This window comes from Monomorium pharaonis, chromosome 6 (assembly GCF_013373865.1).
Source record: "Monomorium pharaonis isolate MP-MQ-018 chromosome 6, ASM1337386v2, whole genome shotgun sequence".
Classification (NCBI taxonomy): Eukaryota; Metazoa; Arthropoda; class Insecta; order Hymenoptera; family Formicidae; genus Monomorium; species Monomorium pharaonis.
The window spans coordinates 17,855,246-17,872,688 of NC_050472.1; the positions used below are offsets into that span (position 1 = coordinate 17,855,246).

General features: G+C 37.5%; 1 protein-coding gene across 1 annotated transcript; it reads right to left on the minus strand.

The window, feature by feature from the left end:
• Nucleotides 1-829: 829 nt before the first annotated feature.
• On the minus strand, nucleotides 830-2,104 carry LOC118646367. The gene is made up of 3 exons (XM_036289066.1): nucleotides 1,989-2,104; nucleotides 1,121-1,907; nucleotides 830-1,039 (listed from the first exon to the last, which is right to left on the minus strand). The coding sequence occupies exons 1-3, from the start codon at nucleotides 2,102-2,104 to the stop codon at nucleotides 830-832; spliced, it is 1,113 nt and encodes a 370-aa protein (XP_036144959.1).
• Between the last annotated feature and the right edge of the window lie 15,339 nt (nucleotides 2,105-17,443).

A 17,443-nucleotide genomic window follows, 5' to 3' on the forward strand; every position in this document is an offset into this window, starting at 1 on the left:
AACGTCGTCATTATCGCTGTCCCATTTCTCGCGCTCTTTTGCATCGTTCGCGGGTTGATTCGTTGTAAGAACGTACTTCGCCTTTTTCAAGCCTAATACGGCTTCTAGTTTCATGGCCCAGACGTAGTAATTTGTGGCTGTGAGTTGTGGGACCGAGCCTACTGGTATCTTGTCCATTGTTTTAGAGCGTCTCTTCTTACTTTCTTCTTGGTCTTCCTCGCGTGTCCGCTTTCTCTCTTGATTGCTGCTCAAAATTTTGTTATCGGCTTTTCGCTCTTTTACTTTTCGGCAGCTTCTTTCCACAGTTGTGGTAACCACGCTCTGCTACCAGAATTGTTGGGGAAAACACAGAAAGAAACACCGTTTTGTTAAGAAAGATTTTATTGGATATATACTGCTCACACCCGCACATGCTAGTGCCGCCATAGATCTAGTAGTAGTTAGGTGCTCCCCCAAAAACCACGGAAGAGCCGCAACATAGATTAGAAACACAGTGTGTACAGATAAAAACTAACGGAATGAACAAACTTAGAAACGAATACGCAAATCTCCACACTTTTTTTATACTATTGTAATTTGTATTTTATAGTACGCATTTTTTATGTTATTTTCTATTAAAAAATTAATACTAAAAACAATTAATTAAAGTTGATTACATTTTATAGTTTTACATTATACATTTTATAATACGTATTAATAAGAAAATGTATTAAGGATGATCAATGAATGGATAGGTAATAAAGAAGTCTCGTATTACTTATTATAAAAAAACTGTATTTTTATTTTTATAAGTTTACACTTTTATATGATTATAATAAAGAAAATATTCTTATATGACATTGTCTTTGTGAATCCACGAATTATGTGATCCATCGGATCCCAACCACTTGACGTAAACCTTGTCACCCTTCCTGCGCAATACTTTCTCCACGAGATACACGTCCGGGTGAGTCGCACGATGTAACTCGTGCTCGTAGAACGCTCCAACTATAGATGTTCCGCGATAATCCTCTAGTAAATAAGTTACGAAACTGGTATGCTGTACTTTAATAATTTTAAACACTTCGGTTGTCTAATTCGGTGTGTAACCCTTTTCATAGACTGTCTTAAATTTGCTCACGCGTACAGAATCACCGACTTTAAATTTCGCTCGACCAGCAATCTTTATCGAGCTGTACACCGTATTCAAGAGTCTTTCAGCCACAGCAGGGGTTACGTCGACGGGTCGCGTACCGATCGTTCGGTGTTTCCGAGAGTTGTAATTTGACACGAGATCCGGTAACAGGTCAATCCACTTGCCGTTGAGTGTAAACTTCTTCCACATGTCGTTTTTCAGCGTACGGTTAAATCGTTCGACGACCGATGCCTTCATTACCGAGTACGTTGAATAATGATTGATATCGTGTTTTTTCAAAATTTTATGCACATCGGCATTGTAAAACTCTTTTCCTTTATCAGTCTGTAAATTTTTCGGGCATCTTGCGCTCTCTCGAATTATCTCGACGATAGCATCAGCTGTCTCGCTTTCACCCTTGCTCTTGAACGGAACGGCCCTCGCGTGCTTGCTCAACACATCGATGACGGTGAGTATGTAGTGGTAGCCTCTGTTGAAACGTGAGTACGGAACCATCTCAACGATATCAGCCTGCCATAGATCGTCGTAGCCTCGAACTATGACGTGTCTTCGTTGAAAATTTCTTCTTGCTGGAGCATGCAGTTCCTCGACGAGTCGTCGCCTTTCGGAACTAATATTGGATTTCGGCGGTTTCATGGATCGCATACCGATCGTTCCTGTTTTTTCTATTCCGTTTCCATTCTTTGTCTGTTCTGTTCCTGTTTTTTTCTGTTCCGTTTCTGTTCCGTTTTTGTTCTTTCTCTGTTTTTTCTGTTTCTGTTCTTTCTCTGTTCTGTTCCCGTTTTTTTCTGTTCCGTACCCGTTCTGTACCCGTTCCGTTTCTGTTTTTTTCTGTTCCGTTTTCGTTTTGTACCTGTTCCGTTCCTGTTCTTTTCCCGTTCTGATCCTGTTTTTTTCTGTTCCGTTTCTGTTCTGTACCTGTTCCGTTCCTGTTTTTTCTATTCCGTTTCTGTTCTTTCCCTGTTCCATTCCTGTTTTTTTCTGTTTTCTTGTTTTTTTCTGTTCCGTTTCTGTTCTATACCCGTTTTTTCGCGTTCGTTTCACGTTTGAATTATCTTTTATCACTGCTTTCTATCGTCCTTCAGCAGTGGTTCTTTGTCTTCCGGTATCAATCGATCAGACAATCGTTCGTAACTATTCTTGACTTGATTTACAACCGTTCGATAACCGTCCGACAATCGTTCCCGAGTCGTTTAATAGCGATCCTGCACCGTTTGATAGCTATCCGACAACCGTTCCTGAACCGTTCGCTGTTGATTCAGGAACCGCTCAAAATTGTTCGTTAAACGTTTGTAACCGTCTTTTCGCCGTTCGTTATTACTCATTGTTTTTAATCTTGATACGATATGGATGACATCGATCTATCGACTGACTCGTTTCGCGGTTACACAGATTAATTTATAATAAGACCCGCTTCGCGGAAGTTCCTCGATGATGGACAGAATCTCGTTGTCGTGCGCGTTGTGACCGGCTCGACTGCTTCGAGTAACCGCAGACGATCTACCAGTTCATTGGGATTGTCCCAGTGCACGTAATCGATCGCGTTATCATTTAACTTCATAGCGTGAGGTAATCCCTTTCCAGATTTCTTCTTTTTCGGCGTAGGTTCGATCGACATCAACGGTGCGATCAGGTGTTTGTACTTGTATCCTTTGTTGCTCCGTAGTTGACTGTCCTTGGTGTAATTGCTTCTATGCACGTTTGTAGCAAACAATATGCTTTTGTACTTTTGTAAATCATCATCTGTGTAGATGTCATCGGCAGGGATTTTTTTGAAGATCAATTCGTAAAGACCAGGTGTACCAGCGTAACGTACATTGTCGATAATTATATTATCCTCGTTGTCCACATCGAAATGTTTATTACCGAGCATCATTCCATTATTCTCGAGACGAACACCGTATATATTGTTTATGTCTACATTGCTCTCTCGGTTACCGCTCAGGACAGTCACGACATATTTTTGACCCAGCGGATCAAATTGAGCTTGCAACGCTTTTCGTCCTTGCGACGTCTGTAACTAATTTCGAACAATCGTCGCAAGCGAATCATCCGTTGTTTCGAAAACATTCTCAAGCGATTCTATTGGTTGTACGGTTGTGGGACGCGGTGTGGAGGTTATCATTGGTACGTCGTTTGAAATTTGTAAATGATTAGATTTTTGCGGTGTTGCAGAGATATCGAACGAGACGTTCGACCGTTTTCTCTTACTGGCATATTCTTCCCCCTCTTCCTTCTCACGTTTACGGGTGAACGAAACGTTATTGATCGACTTCTCTTTTATCGCGCGTACGCCGGAATTGTCAATAATCTTTTGCAGCGGTTCGATCAACGGTTCAAAGTGTCTCTTAGTCACGATATCCTCTTTGATCCTACCGGTTTTTAGAGCACGATGTTTCTTTCGAATCGATTTGCTCGTTTTTTCAATTTCTCTCGCGATTTTCTCGCGCTCATGCATATCTTTGTTTTCAGCCATGTTAACAGAGAGTGTTGATCGCACATTTCACCCCGACAAGGTATCAATAACGACTAACTGTTTCGCGGTATTGCAAACTCGTTAAATCCTCTTTTGTATCGCCCGTTAGCAAGTGCACTGTCCTTGTCTATCATCAAAAATCCATAATTACGCTGCCAACAATCGCAACATAATTCACTAAAACCATCATACGACATGTCGGTGTTTACGTGATCGTTGTACACGTGTTTCAAGTTGGTACCGTCCTGCTTAAACAGGATCAGCAGGTTGGCGTTATCGCGTATAAGATGTTTAGGTATTCTCGCGTACGACTGACAGAGATAAAAGCAGTCGACGTTCGAGTGTCTACCCATTGAAAAATATTCTTTCACGACATCCTGCTTATCGCACGCAACGTCATCGAAGACGAAAATCGAGTTTGGACGCGCCTCGCTCGGTGGAATGACGTCACTGTTATTGGAGAACGTAAAGTAACCGATCTCTTCCATCGACGACAACAAATTCTCTAGATATCGATATTTCGGCTGTTGTAGCGATTTCGAGTACACGTACACGTTCTCGAAATGTACACCGTGTGGACATTCCAACAAATTTATCAAAACGTTGATTTTACCACAGTTCGACGGATCGCAAATGATGGCGCGTATAGTATTCGGCAGCATCGCACTATGCTTATCCCGCCGTCTCCCATCGATTGTAATTTATCGTCGTAATTCGTTACGCAAATCGTCAAAGTTGTCGCACGAATCTCATGTTTTCCAAATCTGATTACATATCGGAATTGAACGTCCTATTTATAGGTATGTGAGTGTACGATCTATGGAAATACGCCTTTGTATATTTGCACATGCGTGATAGAAGTGTGTGCGTGTGTTTGTGAATGCAGCGCACGGAGAAAGAAACGTATGCGTGCGTTCGTGTGTGCTAGAGAGAAGGCGCTTGATAGAGAAAGACGTGTATGTGTGTGTGTGTGTGTGCTAAAGAAGGCACTTGCGCATGTGTATACGTAACAGAGAAGACGGTTACACATGTATGCGTGCTAGAGAAGGCGTGAGTATGTGCGCGTATGTGTGAACACAGCGTGTAGAGAAAGAAGCGTATCGACGGTCGCGGCTAGAGAAGGCGTGAGTATGTGTGCGTATGTGTGAACACAGCGTGTAGAGAAAGAATATCGACATCAACGGTGCGATATCGCATATCGACGGTCGCGTGCTAAAGGTGTGTGTGCGTGCGCGAGTGTATGGAGAAAAGGAATGTATCGACGGTCGTGTGATGAGGAAAGCATGCAGGATTGAGGGGTGATTAAAAAAGATACGCGATATATCTATAATATATATATTTAAAATATTAATAATACAATTAAAAAAACTGTATAAAATAATTATAAAACTAAAAAAAACATTGTATAATAATACATTTAAAAATACTACATATAACTATAAAATATATCTAAAAAAATACTACATATAACTATAAAATAATATAAAAAGTACTATATATATAACTATAAAATGTATATTATATTTTTTTCTTAATTTCTATAAAAAAATATTTTCAATTTGATCTAAAATATAATTTGCATATCCATTATAGTCCCAATTTTCCGTTTCTTTTTGTTTTTCTACCTCCTCCATTCGAATAAGTACCGCAAGTCGAAAATATCCTCGTAGTTGTAATTGTTATCATCTTCGATATCTCCCCATATCCAGTCATGGTACTTGCGACCTATCCGGCGGCTGCACTGCACCCGCAATCGGTGCTGTTGGATGTTTACGTGTTGCGGAATGGATATATCGGTTCTTAACATTACGTTGCCAGAACACATACACTAAAACAAGCACAAAGTATATTATTTAATTATTTATTAAAAATACGCAATATATACGTTGAAATATAAAAATGGTACTTACAATGATTGCAGGCAAATCGATGTATGCCGCCGGGTCTAACGGGGGAAAAGTAGTTGGATGGCGACGAGCTGTGCGCACCGCCTGCCGGCTATGGATATATATATATATCCTATAGCCGGGAAACTTTTTGGAAGTGCTATTTGCACCTCTTCCTCACAGCAAAGGCACTGCAAAAATTAATTAATATTAATATAAATAATATAAAATAATCTAAATGATATAAATTAATATAAATAATGTAAATTAATATAAATAATGTAAAAATAGGTAAGAAATACTTACAACCAGCCATTGTTTCGGAATTGTAACAGTTCATTTTGTCTTCGCGAAACTTCAGACTGAACTGACGAAGGCTTCGAAGGCTATTGTTTATGATTTTGGTACTTATCATCCCCACGCTGTGGAGATGTCACTTGAGCTTATCGTCGATGCTCGAGTAAACTATAGCCCTGTGACGTTTCACTCATGGCTTGAAAACTATTTTTTCATAATAGTACTCGCACGGTTTTTTAAAGCAAATAATAAAAAAATTACTAGGAAACAAAAACCTCGCAGGAACCACTATTTATAGGCATGCAAAATCGCGCATTGTTCAGTAGCCAACATGTATCTCATACTATCACATCCCTCCAATATTATAAATTTGAGCGCTGAACAGTTACAATTCGTACCAAAGATCGTTCTGTTACGCGAGTGCGCCAACATATCGAACACGTGTGGGACAAGCTCCCGGAATATATAAAGACTGATTTCGAAGTTCAACAATATCGTCGCTGCAACGAGCATTATAATCAGCCGTGGCAGCAAACGCACATCGACGGACCCGCGCCGTTGATCAAGAATTGTACCGAATGCCAACTGTCGCAAAGGTAAAAAGTGGCTGCGGTCATCTTTTGAATCGCGCGATAAACGCGCTTCCATTCGAGCTACATATCCCCGGTTATCAATTTTGCGGACCGGGAACGCACTTGGAAAAACGATTAGCTAGAGACGATAGGGGTATAAATCCGCTGGACGCGGCGTGCCGCGAATACGACATTACGTATTCTCGGAGCAACGAGCTCGCCAACAGACACGTGGCGGACGAGATACTCGCCGCGAAAGCACGAACACGCGTAATCGCGAAAGACTCGGCTCTCGGAGAAAGAGCAGCCGCCGCTGCTGTCTGGGCAGCCATGAAAGCCAAGACAAAGATAGGTATGGGCATGAAGAAGAAAAAAAAGATAACGAAAAAAAACGTATACTTCCAACAGCGAAACGAGGCGGCATGTTACCAATTTTACCGATGTTGGGCGCGCTCGGATTATTGATCGGCGGAGCGGCTGGTGTGACAAAGATGGTAAACGACAGCAAAGCTGCGCGACGTCAACTCGAGGAGCTACAACATCGCGCAATGGAAGGGCGCGGCGTGTATCTCGCCCCGTACAGAGGCGGACGAGGGCTATACCTCGCCCCGTACAAGTACGGAAAAGGTGTAAAAGCGCAACGAAAAAATATGTCAAAGAGACGTTAAAAATACCCGCAGGTGTGACGACGAACGTGCAACTACATCAATTGGCAAGACGATTGTGTATTCCATATTTCAGAGGAGTGTTTATGCGTAACGCGTTACCGACGAGCGATGCGCGTCGAAACGAGAGCGGTATCGTAAATCTGGACGATGCGGAGGGCCCCGGTACTCACTGGGTGGCGTACGCAAAGAGGAGAAATCACATGGCGTATTTCGACAGTTTCGGCAATCTGCGGCCACCCAGAGAACTCGTACGATATTTTGGGGACGATGTGACAAAGATAGAGTACAATCGAACGTCGTATCAAACTTACGATCAAAAAAATTGCGGACAACTTTGTCTGCTATTTTTACACTCGATTTAAAGACCGACGTTGCGCTGTTTAATCTCAGTATTCGTTCAAACATGTCGCTGACATTTACGCTGAGCGGCAAGAGCAGCATTCTCGCGGCAAGCTACTCTCCGGCTATAGATTTGAGCGACGACGATTACGAGCTCGGTTTAGTGATCTTTGAAACATATAACACGATACCGAACGTGAATGCTTCAAACAATAAATTTTACTTTGGCAAAGACAACGCGGAGATTACGATTACCGAGGGATCGTACGAGTTGCATGCCATTAATGAGTTTTTGAAACGTGAGATTTCGCAAATACGTCCGCGACGTGATGTCGCGGCTAAAGATAGTAATGGTGGGGATAAAGATCCGATAACGATCCGCGCAAACTATAATACGATGAGATGCGAGATCAGATGCGCATACAAAATAAATTTTGGCAAACCAAACAACATTGGCTCGCTCCTGGGATTCACATCGAAGTGTATACTAGAACCGCGAATATGGCATGAGTCGGACGTGTCAATCAACATAATGAACGTAAACATTATCCGCGTAGAGTGCAACGTGACTGCGGGCGCGTACAGCAACGACAAAAGCGTGCACGCGATACACGAATTTTCACCAAACGTTCCACCTGGATATAAGATCTCGGAAAGGCCGTCGCAGATCATTTACCTGTCGATCATCGTGCGGAGCGTTACAAATCTAACGATACGCGTGGTTGACCAGAACAGAGGATTGCTTGATTTTCAAGGAGAAGAAATTACCGTCAGATTGCATGTGCGACGACAGCTGCAACGATAACGCGAACGTGAGATGCTCGTATTACACGCGTCGGAACGCGCCAGAAAAATAAACATCTTTACGACGAAAACACCAACGTTACAGCAGTCATCCGATACTTTTGCGACAACATTCGATAATATTCGATCATCCGACTGTTCCAAGAAAAAGAGGTTCACCGCGTCGAACGTTGAATATCTACAATCTCTGGGATTTGCGGTGCGACAATGACGGATATTTTAATATCGAAGACGAACCGATCTTTGACGATCGCATCGTCAAGATCGAGACTCACACGTACAATCCGTTTGCCAACACGACATTCGAATACAACGATGAGATAAGAATTCCTATACAACAACAGAATCTTTACACATTACCGCACGAAAGTTTTCTATACATTGAAGGAAAACTTATAATAAAGAAACCAGTTGCGGGATCTGATGTGACATTGGCAAATAATTGCGTCGCGTTCATGTTCGATGAGATTCGATACGAGCTCGACGGTGTGGAGATTGATCAAAACAGAAACGTCGGAATAACCAGCACCCTCAAGAACTATGTAACTATGTCAGCCGCCAGAAGCGTAATCGCGAGGAACGCCGGCTGGGTTCCGTGGAATCCTCCGAACGGATACTTTAATTTTTGCGTACCGCTCAACATGCTGTTGGGATTTTGTGAAGATTACAGACGCGTGGTGATCAACGCTTGCCATGAGCTGATTTTAATACGCGCGCGTAACGATAACAATTGTCTGATGGGAAGTTCAGAATTGGAGCCGAAGATTGAATTACTCAAAGTTCAGTGGCGAATGCCGCACGTGTTACTGAACGAAATAAATAAACTGTCGATGCTGCGTGCTCTGGAAAGCGGGCGATACCTCAGCATGGCATTTCGCTCTTGGGATCTGTACCAGTATCCTTTATTGCAAAGCACAACCAAACATTCGTGGGCCATCAAGACCGCTACTCAGCTCGAGAAGCCTCGATACGTCGTTTTCGCTCTGCAGGCTGGTCGGAAGAATATCATGTCTGAAAACATGAGCCGATTCGATCATTGCAAATTAATCAACGCGAAACTCTATTGAAACTCGGAATGTTATCCGTACGATGATCTGAATCTGGATTTCGATAAAAATAAATGGTCGATTCTTCACGAGACGTATGCACATTTCTGTAAAAACTATTACGGATATGATTATCTCGAGCCGAATCAATCCATCACCACGTTTCTACATAATGGTCCATTTGTGATTATCGATTGCTCTCGACAAAACGAATCGATCAAGAGCGCAACCGTGGACGTACGCTTAGAATTAGAATGCAGAGAAAATGTACCCGCGAACACTACCGCGTACTGTCTCATTATACACAATCGTGTGATTCAGTACAACCCGTTGATCAACGTTGTGCGCAAAATTACCTAAGTGCGGCGCCACTTTTTCTCCAAAACAATATCAAGATGATATAAAAATTTATAACGCGTCGAGACGGATCACAGTATTCTCAACGACAGCTGTCATGTCTGTACCAATGTTCGTGGACCTGCAAGGTTTCATCGTTGGTGGAGAATTTATCGTTAAGGAATTCGCCTCTCTCAAAGATGGATTTGAACTCACCCACTACATATTTACACCCACCTATCCATGGGAATACCTTACCAAGGCAGAAAGACGTCAAGTGGCGTGGTTGAAAGTAAATCATCACGGAATATCATGGGAGGATGGATTGATTCCGCACAGCATGGCTAGAGATTTAATTACCAAGGCAGTGATGGGTACAACTGCAACTGATGATGAAATTGTCGTGTACGTAAAGAGATGTGAGAAACGAGAATGGCTGCATGACTTACTCCTGGACGAGGCGAAAGAGGAAGCTAATGTCGAAAATATCGAGGTGCATTACGAAGACATAAAACCTCTAAACAAGTTGGATATTACGTACAACTTACGTTGTCGAAATCATGTGAACAATTGCGCTTTACAGAATGTATTTAAACTGTTTAACTGGTGGTCTAGCAATAAAAAATAATTTTTTTATGTGTTGTGCATTTTTTTATATTTCCATTACCCGTTTATATTTCCTCTTCCCCATTTTATTAATTAAAATAGTTTTTTAAGTTAGGATAATTGGTAGGAAAAAATAATTCTAAAACGTTTATAGAAATACATATTTATTTATTATTCAAAGCATCATATACAATATTGTCTGATGCATAAACCATTAGTTCGCAATCTACGAGCGAAGTTTTTACACATATTTCATCTAATAGCTTTACAGCATCGCACTTATTATTAATGTTATTTCGCTGCAAGCAGTTTACAAATCGATTATATTTTTCTTTCACTACAAACATATCCCGCGACAGCTCAAAGTATACATTATTGATGACATTTTCAAGATAAGTAAAAATTGCACGGTCAAAGGTTTCATATACAAGGGTTTGTTATTTAATGTAAATTTTACGACACTCCCATTATGTAATTTGACGAGTTCTATAAGAAGATTATCAATCCATAGCGATGTAACGGTGGTTGACTGCAGGAGTCGCTCAATATCCATGCGTTTCTCGATCATTATTATCCATACGTCACGTGACAGCGGTATCTGATTGCCTTTGTTGTCACCAAGAATCATCTCCACAAAAGGTTCAAAGTCCCACACTGACTTCGATATCCAAATATTTGTAAGCAGTGACGGTTAAAACAAATCGCCTTCCTAGAATGCGAGGAGTATAGCGTGGCTGTGATAATGTTCTGTAAAAAGAATATATCAAGTTATAGAAAAATATAGAAAATATATAGGATTTAAATATATAGGAGATTTTAATTAAAAATACTTACGATTTATCGCACCCATCATTCTGTTGGATCGGAACGTAATAGTTCATCTCGTACGTTTCTTTCTTCAGAAGCTTCACAATCTGACTTCCACCAATTAACTGTTGCGGTAACGTTATTGAAGCTTTACCGTTCGTATTCCACTAATTGACTGATGCAATAACGTTGTCGGGGGATCTTTTTATGTCATTATCCCCTCCACAAAATATCTCATTTTTTATTCCCCTCTACAAAATATCTAATTTTTATCCCCTCCACAAATATCTAATTTTTAACACGTTTACTGCCGATTTATTATCTAAAAATTTAAGCTGCCGACGGTTCGGCGCTCCGTGAGATAAAAAATTTGTTTATAACAAGCAGCTACCGGATATGGTTAGCGTTATTTGTTTATAGCTTCCAAGAGCTGTCGAATAAATTTATCAGCTGCCGACGATTCGGCGCTCCGTGCGATAAATATTCTTAGAAATTTGTAATTGTTTATATCAGGTTGCAACTCGCATATTATTTTACTTAGAAATGTTTATACTGATAAGCGACAGAAAGACCCATACCCATAGATAAAAATTGTTTATACCTAATTACTACCCTTAGCCGCAGGGTCTAATTGTTTATATCAAGTTGCAATTCGCATATAGTTTGCATTTACTTACAAGGGAACCTCGCGAACCCGAAAATTCTGATTTTAATGAAATTTGGCATAAATGTAGAGGGGGTAAATACATGAATTTAGAAACTATAAGTTGGTGCTTATAAACGGTTTAAAGGGTTGAAACCACCCTTCAAAAATTTAGAGTTTTGCCTTTTCTCGATATATCTCGTAAACTAAACGAAATATAAAAAAATGTTTCATACAAAAGTTTTACAGTATAAGTACTTCTATTTAACTCTGTTATTTATTTCCTTAAAAAAATTTTTTTTTAAACAAATTTTTTTTGTAAAAAAAATTTTTTGGGCAAAAATAAATAAAATAGTTAAATAAAGGTATTTATGCCGTAAAACTTTTGTATGAAACATTTTTTTATATTTTGTTTAGTTTACGAGATATATTGAGAAAACGCAAAAATGTCTCAACTTTGAATCGTGCTTTCACCCCTTCAAGCCGGTTTTGAACCAAAATAAAACATTTCTAAATTAATGTATTTACCCCCTCTACATTTATGCCAAGTTTCATTAAAATTAGACAATTTTCCGTTTGGGCTTATAAACGGTTTGAAGGAGTGAAACTATCCTTCAAAGGTTGAGATATTTTTATTTTTTCTCGTAAACTAAACAAAATATTAAAAAATGTTTTATACAAAAGTTTTACAGCATAAATACTTTCATTTAACTACGCTGTTCATTTTTCGAGGAAACAATTTTTTTTAATTAAAATAAATTTTCAATGAAATTGACTTTTATGTATATAGCATTTATAAAGTAATTATACTATCTTATACTACGTTTTATTTATATCATCTATGTGTATATTACATATGTTATATATTATCTATGTTATAATACTGTACATTTATATCTGCATCCCTGTATGTATTACTTTTCATCTAACAGATGCGCAATATTAGAGTAGTCACGTTGCTTTCACACAGTTCATTCTGTCTACGTCACAAATTCACATTCAAGTTTTATATTCGTCATGTCACGGTATATATCATATATGAAATGGAAGTCACGTATCAAAGTTTGATATTTTTATTAATGATGTTACGCGTCATTTTCACATCAGTATCAAGTCTAACGTATGCTTGATCAATACACCACATCTAACGTGTTTGATTTTTCTGTTAGATTGTTTTTAATTATGCGAAGCCTAATGTTACACATAAATGTTGCGAATGTTCTTAATATGTTAATTATTTTATTTCAAATTACACATATTCCATCAACGCCTATAAATGAAAGAGAAATACAATTACGTGATGTGATAAAAGATATTATAACAAATGCAGTGAATGACTTATCTTTTGATGAACTGTGTGAAAGCAACGTAACTACTCTAATATTGCGCACCTGTTAGATGAAAACTAATACATACAGGAATGCAGATATAAATGTATAGTATTATAACATAGATAATATATAACATACGTAATATACACATAGATGATATAAATAAAACATAGTATAAGATAGTATAATTACTTTATAAATGCTATATACATAAAAGTCAATTTTATTAAAAATTTATTTTATTAAAAAAAAATTTTTTTTTTTTGAAAAATAAACAGCGTAGTTAAATGAAAGTATTTATGCTGTAAAACTTTTGTATAAAACATTTTTTTATATTTTGTTTAGTTTACAAGATATATCAAAAAAAGGTAAAAATACCTCAACCTTTGAAGGATAATTTTACTCCTTCAAACCGTTTATAAGCCTAAACGGAAAATTTTCTGATTTTAATAAAACTTGGCATAAATGTAGAGAGGTAAATACATTAATTAAAAAATGTTTTATTTCGGTTCAAAACCGGCTTGAAAAGGTGAAAGCACGCTTCAAAATTGGGACATTTTTGCGTTTTCTCGATATATCTCGCAAACTAAACAAAATATAAAAAAACGTTTCGTACAAAAGTTTTACGGCGTAAATACCTCTATTTAACTATTTTATTTATTTTTTCCAAAAATTTTTTTTTGCAAAGAAAAAAATTTGTTTTTGAAAAAAAATTTTTTTGGAAAAATAAATAACATAGTTAACTAGAGGTACTTATACTGTAAAACTTTTGTATGAAACATTTTTTTATATTTCGTTTAGTTTACGAGATATATCGAGAAAAGGCAAAAACTCTAAATTTTTGAAGAATGGTTTCAACCCTTTAAACCGTTTAATTATAAGCATCAACTTATAATTTCTAAATTCATGTATTTACCCCCTCTACATTTATGCCAAGTTTCATTAAAATCAGAATTTTCGAGTTCGCGAGATTCCCTTGCTAGAAAGGTTTAAGTAATTGTTTATATCAGATTACAACTGAGATTATATAAATGTTTATACTATAAGCGGCGATCGAGAAGTAATTGTTTATATCAGGTTACAACTAGCATGTTGTTTACATAAAAAGTTTATACTGATAAGCCCCCCCTCCCCCCACGGCGTCATACCCCCCCTCGCGACGTCACACCCCCGTGACCTCATATCCCCCTCCCCCGTGACGTCATACCCCCGTGACGTCATACCCCCCTCCCTGCAAATACCCCCCGTCCCCAACCCCCCTGAGATCCCCTGGGTCAGAACCACCCTTCTATTCCTATTAATTATTTTAAACTGTGTCAATTATTAGAGTGATTTTTTTGTAGCAAAGGAGCTATCAATTTTTACTTAAAAACAGTTTTTAAAAAAATCTTTAAACAATTTTTTAAATAATTTCTTAATATCGACATGCATCATGCGTTCCTTATGCAATTTTTCCCATAGAATTCGATACTGTTATGTTAAATTTAAATAATAAAAATAATTGTATATCTACCATTCTTTATTTTTTTCTTATTATTTAAAAATGTTTTTAAAAGAGGAGAGGAAGGAGTAAGAGGAATTAAATTTTTTTTATTTAAAAGTAAAACGTTTTTACATAAATTGCGGCTAAGATTTGTTCCACGTTTTAGGTTTTTATGGTCCTAAAAAGAGTTACTCTTTCCTCTCCTTTTTTAAAAATGTTCAAATAATAAGAAAAAAATGGTAGATATACGAATTATTTTTATTATTTAATTTTAAAATAATAGCACCGAATTCTATGGGAAAAATTGCATAAGGAACGCATGATGCATGTCAATATTAAGAAATTATTTAAAAAAATGTTTAAACATTTTTTTACAAACTGTTTTTTAGTAAAAATTAATAGCTCCTTAGCTACAAAAAAATTACTATAATTATTGATGCTAAAATAATTCTTTAAAAAATTGTTTAAACAAATTGTTTACTAACAATTTATTATAATACTTTTTATCAACAATCTTTTTTATACCTTTGTATAACACCCTCCGTAGTTAATTTTGCCAATTGCTGCTAAGTCAACTATGAGAATTAAGTAATTGAATCAAATAAACATTTTAGATAATTAAATAAATACAAGTACACAAATAAATAATTAACTAAAAATAAAAAATAATAAGGAAATGAAATAATTTCTAATTGTATTTATTTTTATTTATTTACTTATTAATTTATTTAGTTATTCATTTCTCTATTTATTTATTAATTGAAATTTATTTATTATATTTTTTTAGTTATTCATTAATTTCAAAAATAAAACTAAAGTTTTAAGTAAGGGAATGTGTGGTAAGCGCGTGGAGAGCCCGTGAAGCCACATGGCACGCTACGCTTCTGCATACACCAGCCGCGCGCCGTCTGATTGATCAACTTCATTTATTAATAATTCAGTAAATAATAATTTAAGCCAAAATTGGTAAAGGAACTTTTAGTTTAAAATTTTACTCTCTTTCACTGTATAAAATAAGAATTATTCATTCTGGGACACCCTGTATATATAAACGCTAGACAATAATCTGATTATTTGAGCTCCTGTGATCTTAGATAAAATATTATTCAATTTTAATGCAAGTTTGAATTAATTAATTTGTTAGTAAAATTTATTGAATCATATTCATATATGTATATGTATAGTTTAATTTTATATTTATTATTATATTAAGATTGTCTTAAGATTCCTTTCAATTCAATAAAATAATGTGCGATTTTTTTATTGGTTGTATTGAATCTAAAGATCTTTTAATTAAATAAAAATTGAGCTACATATAAATACCATCGAATAAATTTTATTTACATTAAAATGAATAATATTTTATCTACAGGGTTATTCAGAATAACATTAGGTAAAATGACGTATTTCTGACGCAATTCTAAAACAATTTTTCCTTTACCAAAATTTTATTTGAAGCGTAGTTTTTGAGTTATAAGCCAAAATAGTTAACGAATCAAGCGTCGAGTACAGAAGGCAGGCAGGGGCGGCGCGTCACGAGCGTAACGCGGGCGCGGCTGACTATCCGCGTCAACTGACGGGTGATTACCATTGCGTAAGTTGCTGACTATCTTATAACATAAAATTATGCTTTAAATAAAATTTTGGTAAAGAAAAGATTGTCTTGGAATTATGTTAGGAATACGTGTTTCTTAAAATCATTGTAATAATCCAAAGTTGTTCCGGATCGCCGGCCGTCGGACGCTGCAACTAGCTGATTGCTACACGTGATGTGTGTGTCCGCCGTGTTTCTGTAAGAGAGAGCGAGAGAGAGAGAGAGAGAGAGAGAGAGAGAGAGAGAGAGAGAGAGAGCGAGAGAGCTCTCTCGTTCTCTCTTACAGAAACACGGCATACACACACATCGCGTGTAGCAATCAGCTGGTTGCAGCGTCCAACGGCCGGCGATCCGGAACAACTTTGGATTATTACAATGATTTTAAGAAACACGTATTCCTAACATAATTCCAAGACAATCTTTTCGGGTGTACTTCCGAAAAGCCCATATACCTCCGATTTTCTTTATACTCTGGATTCTTACGTATTTCGACGTGCTGATTACGAATATAATAGTGAAAATTGGCGCAAATTTGATTTTCATGGCGAAAACCTTGAAAAAACCATAAAAATTATGGTTTTTTCCATTTATCTCCGTAAATAATGAAAATTTTGAAAAATACTTCAGATAAAAGTTATAGATCTCATCGAAATACACATTTTATGTTCTATTGATTTTCGCTGTAAAAACAATAGTTTTTGAGAAAAACGACGTTAAATGTTCAAAACTTTATATAACTCATGTAACACAATTCGAGTTTTATTAGTTAATTTTATTAGTTAATACTGGAAGGAAGTGAGCTTTGCTCATGTGTTTTCTGTACCATTGGAATTTTCCATGCGAAGCATGATCCACCCATTTTTAGGTGTGGTATAAGTTTTTGACCATCACTAGCACCAAAATGGTCTTGATAGTGGGGAGGGGACGGGGTCCGCATACAGTAATGGTTTGTGACTTTCCACGCGGAGCTCCCTACTCCGGCTAACCCCCACTTTCAGCCATCTGAGGCCCCTACCCGGAGCGGTGGCGTAGCCCCCGCGGAGGGGGGGGCCGACTACTTCCACCTAGTAAATTCTGCCACCTGCGAGTGAGAGTATAAAAATAAACTGGGAGTAGTCGACCTCTTTCTCTTTTCCACGCATAGCGAGGTCCACTCACACTCTCCCCCTGCCTCGGGGCGCTGCTAGATCCGCTTGTATGGTTTCACATGAGTTTGCGATTTTCCAATCATAACTACGTTCATCCCACACTTCTTCTTTTCTTTGGGCGAATTTATGATTTAACGGAAAATACGGCCTAGTATATTTATCATATACGAACATTTGTCAAGGTCAAGGGGCTGGGTCCCGTAAAGTGAATAATTACCATAAAATTAACTAATAAAACTTGAATTGTGTTAGATGAGTTATATGAAGTTTTG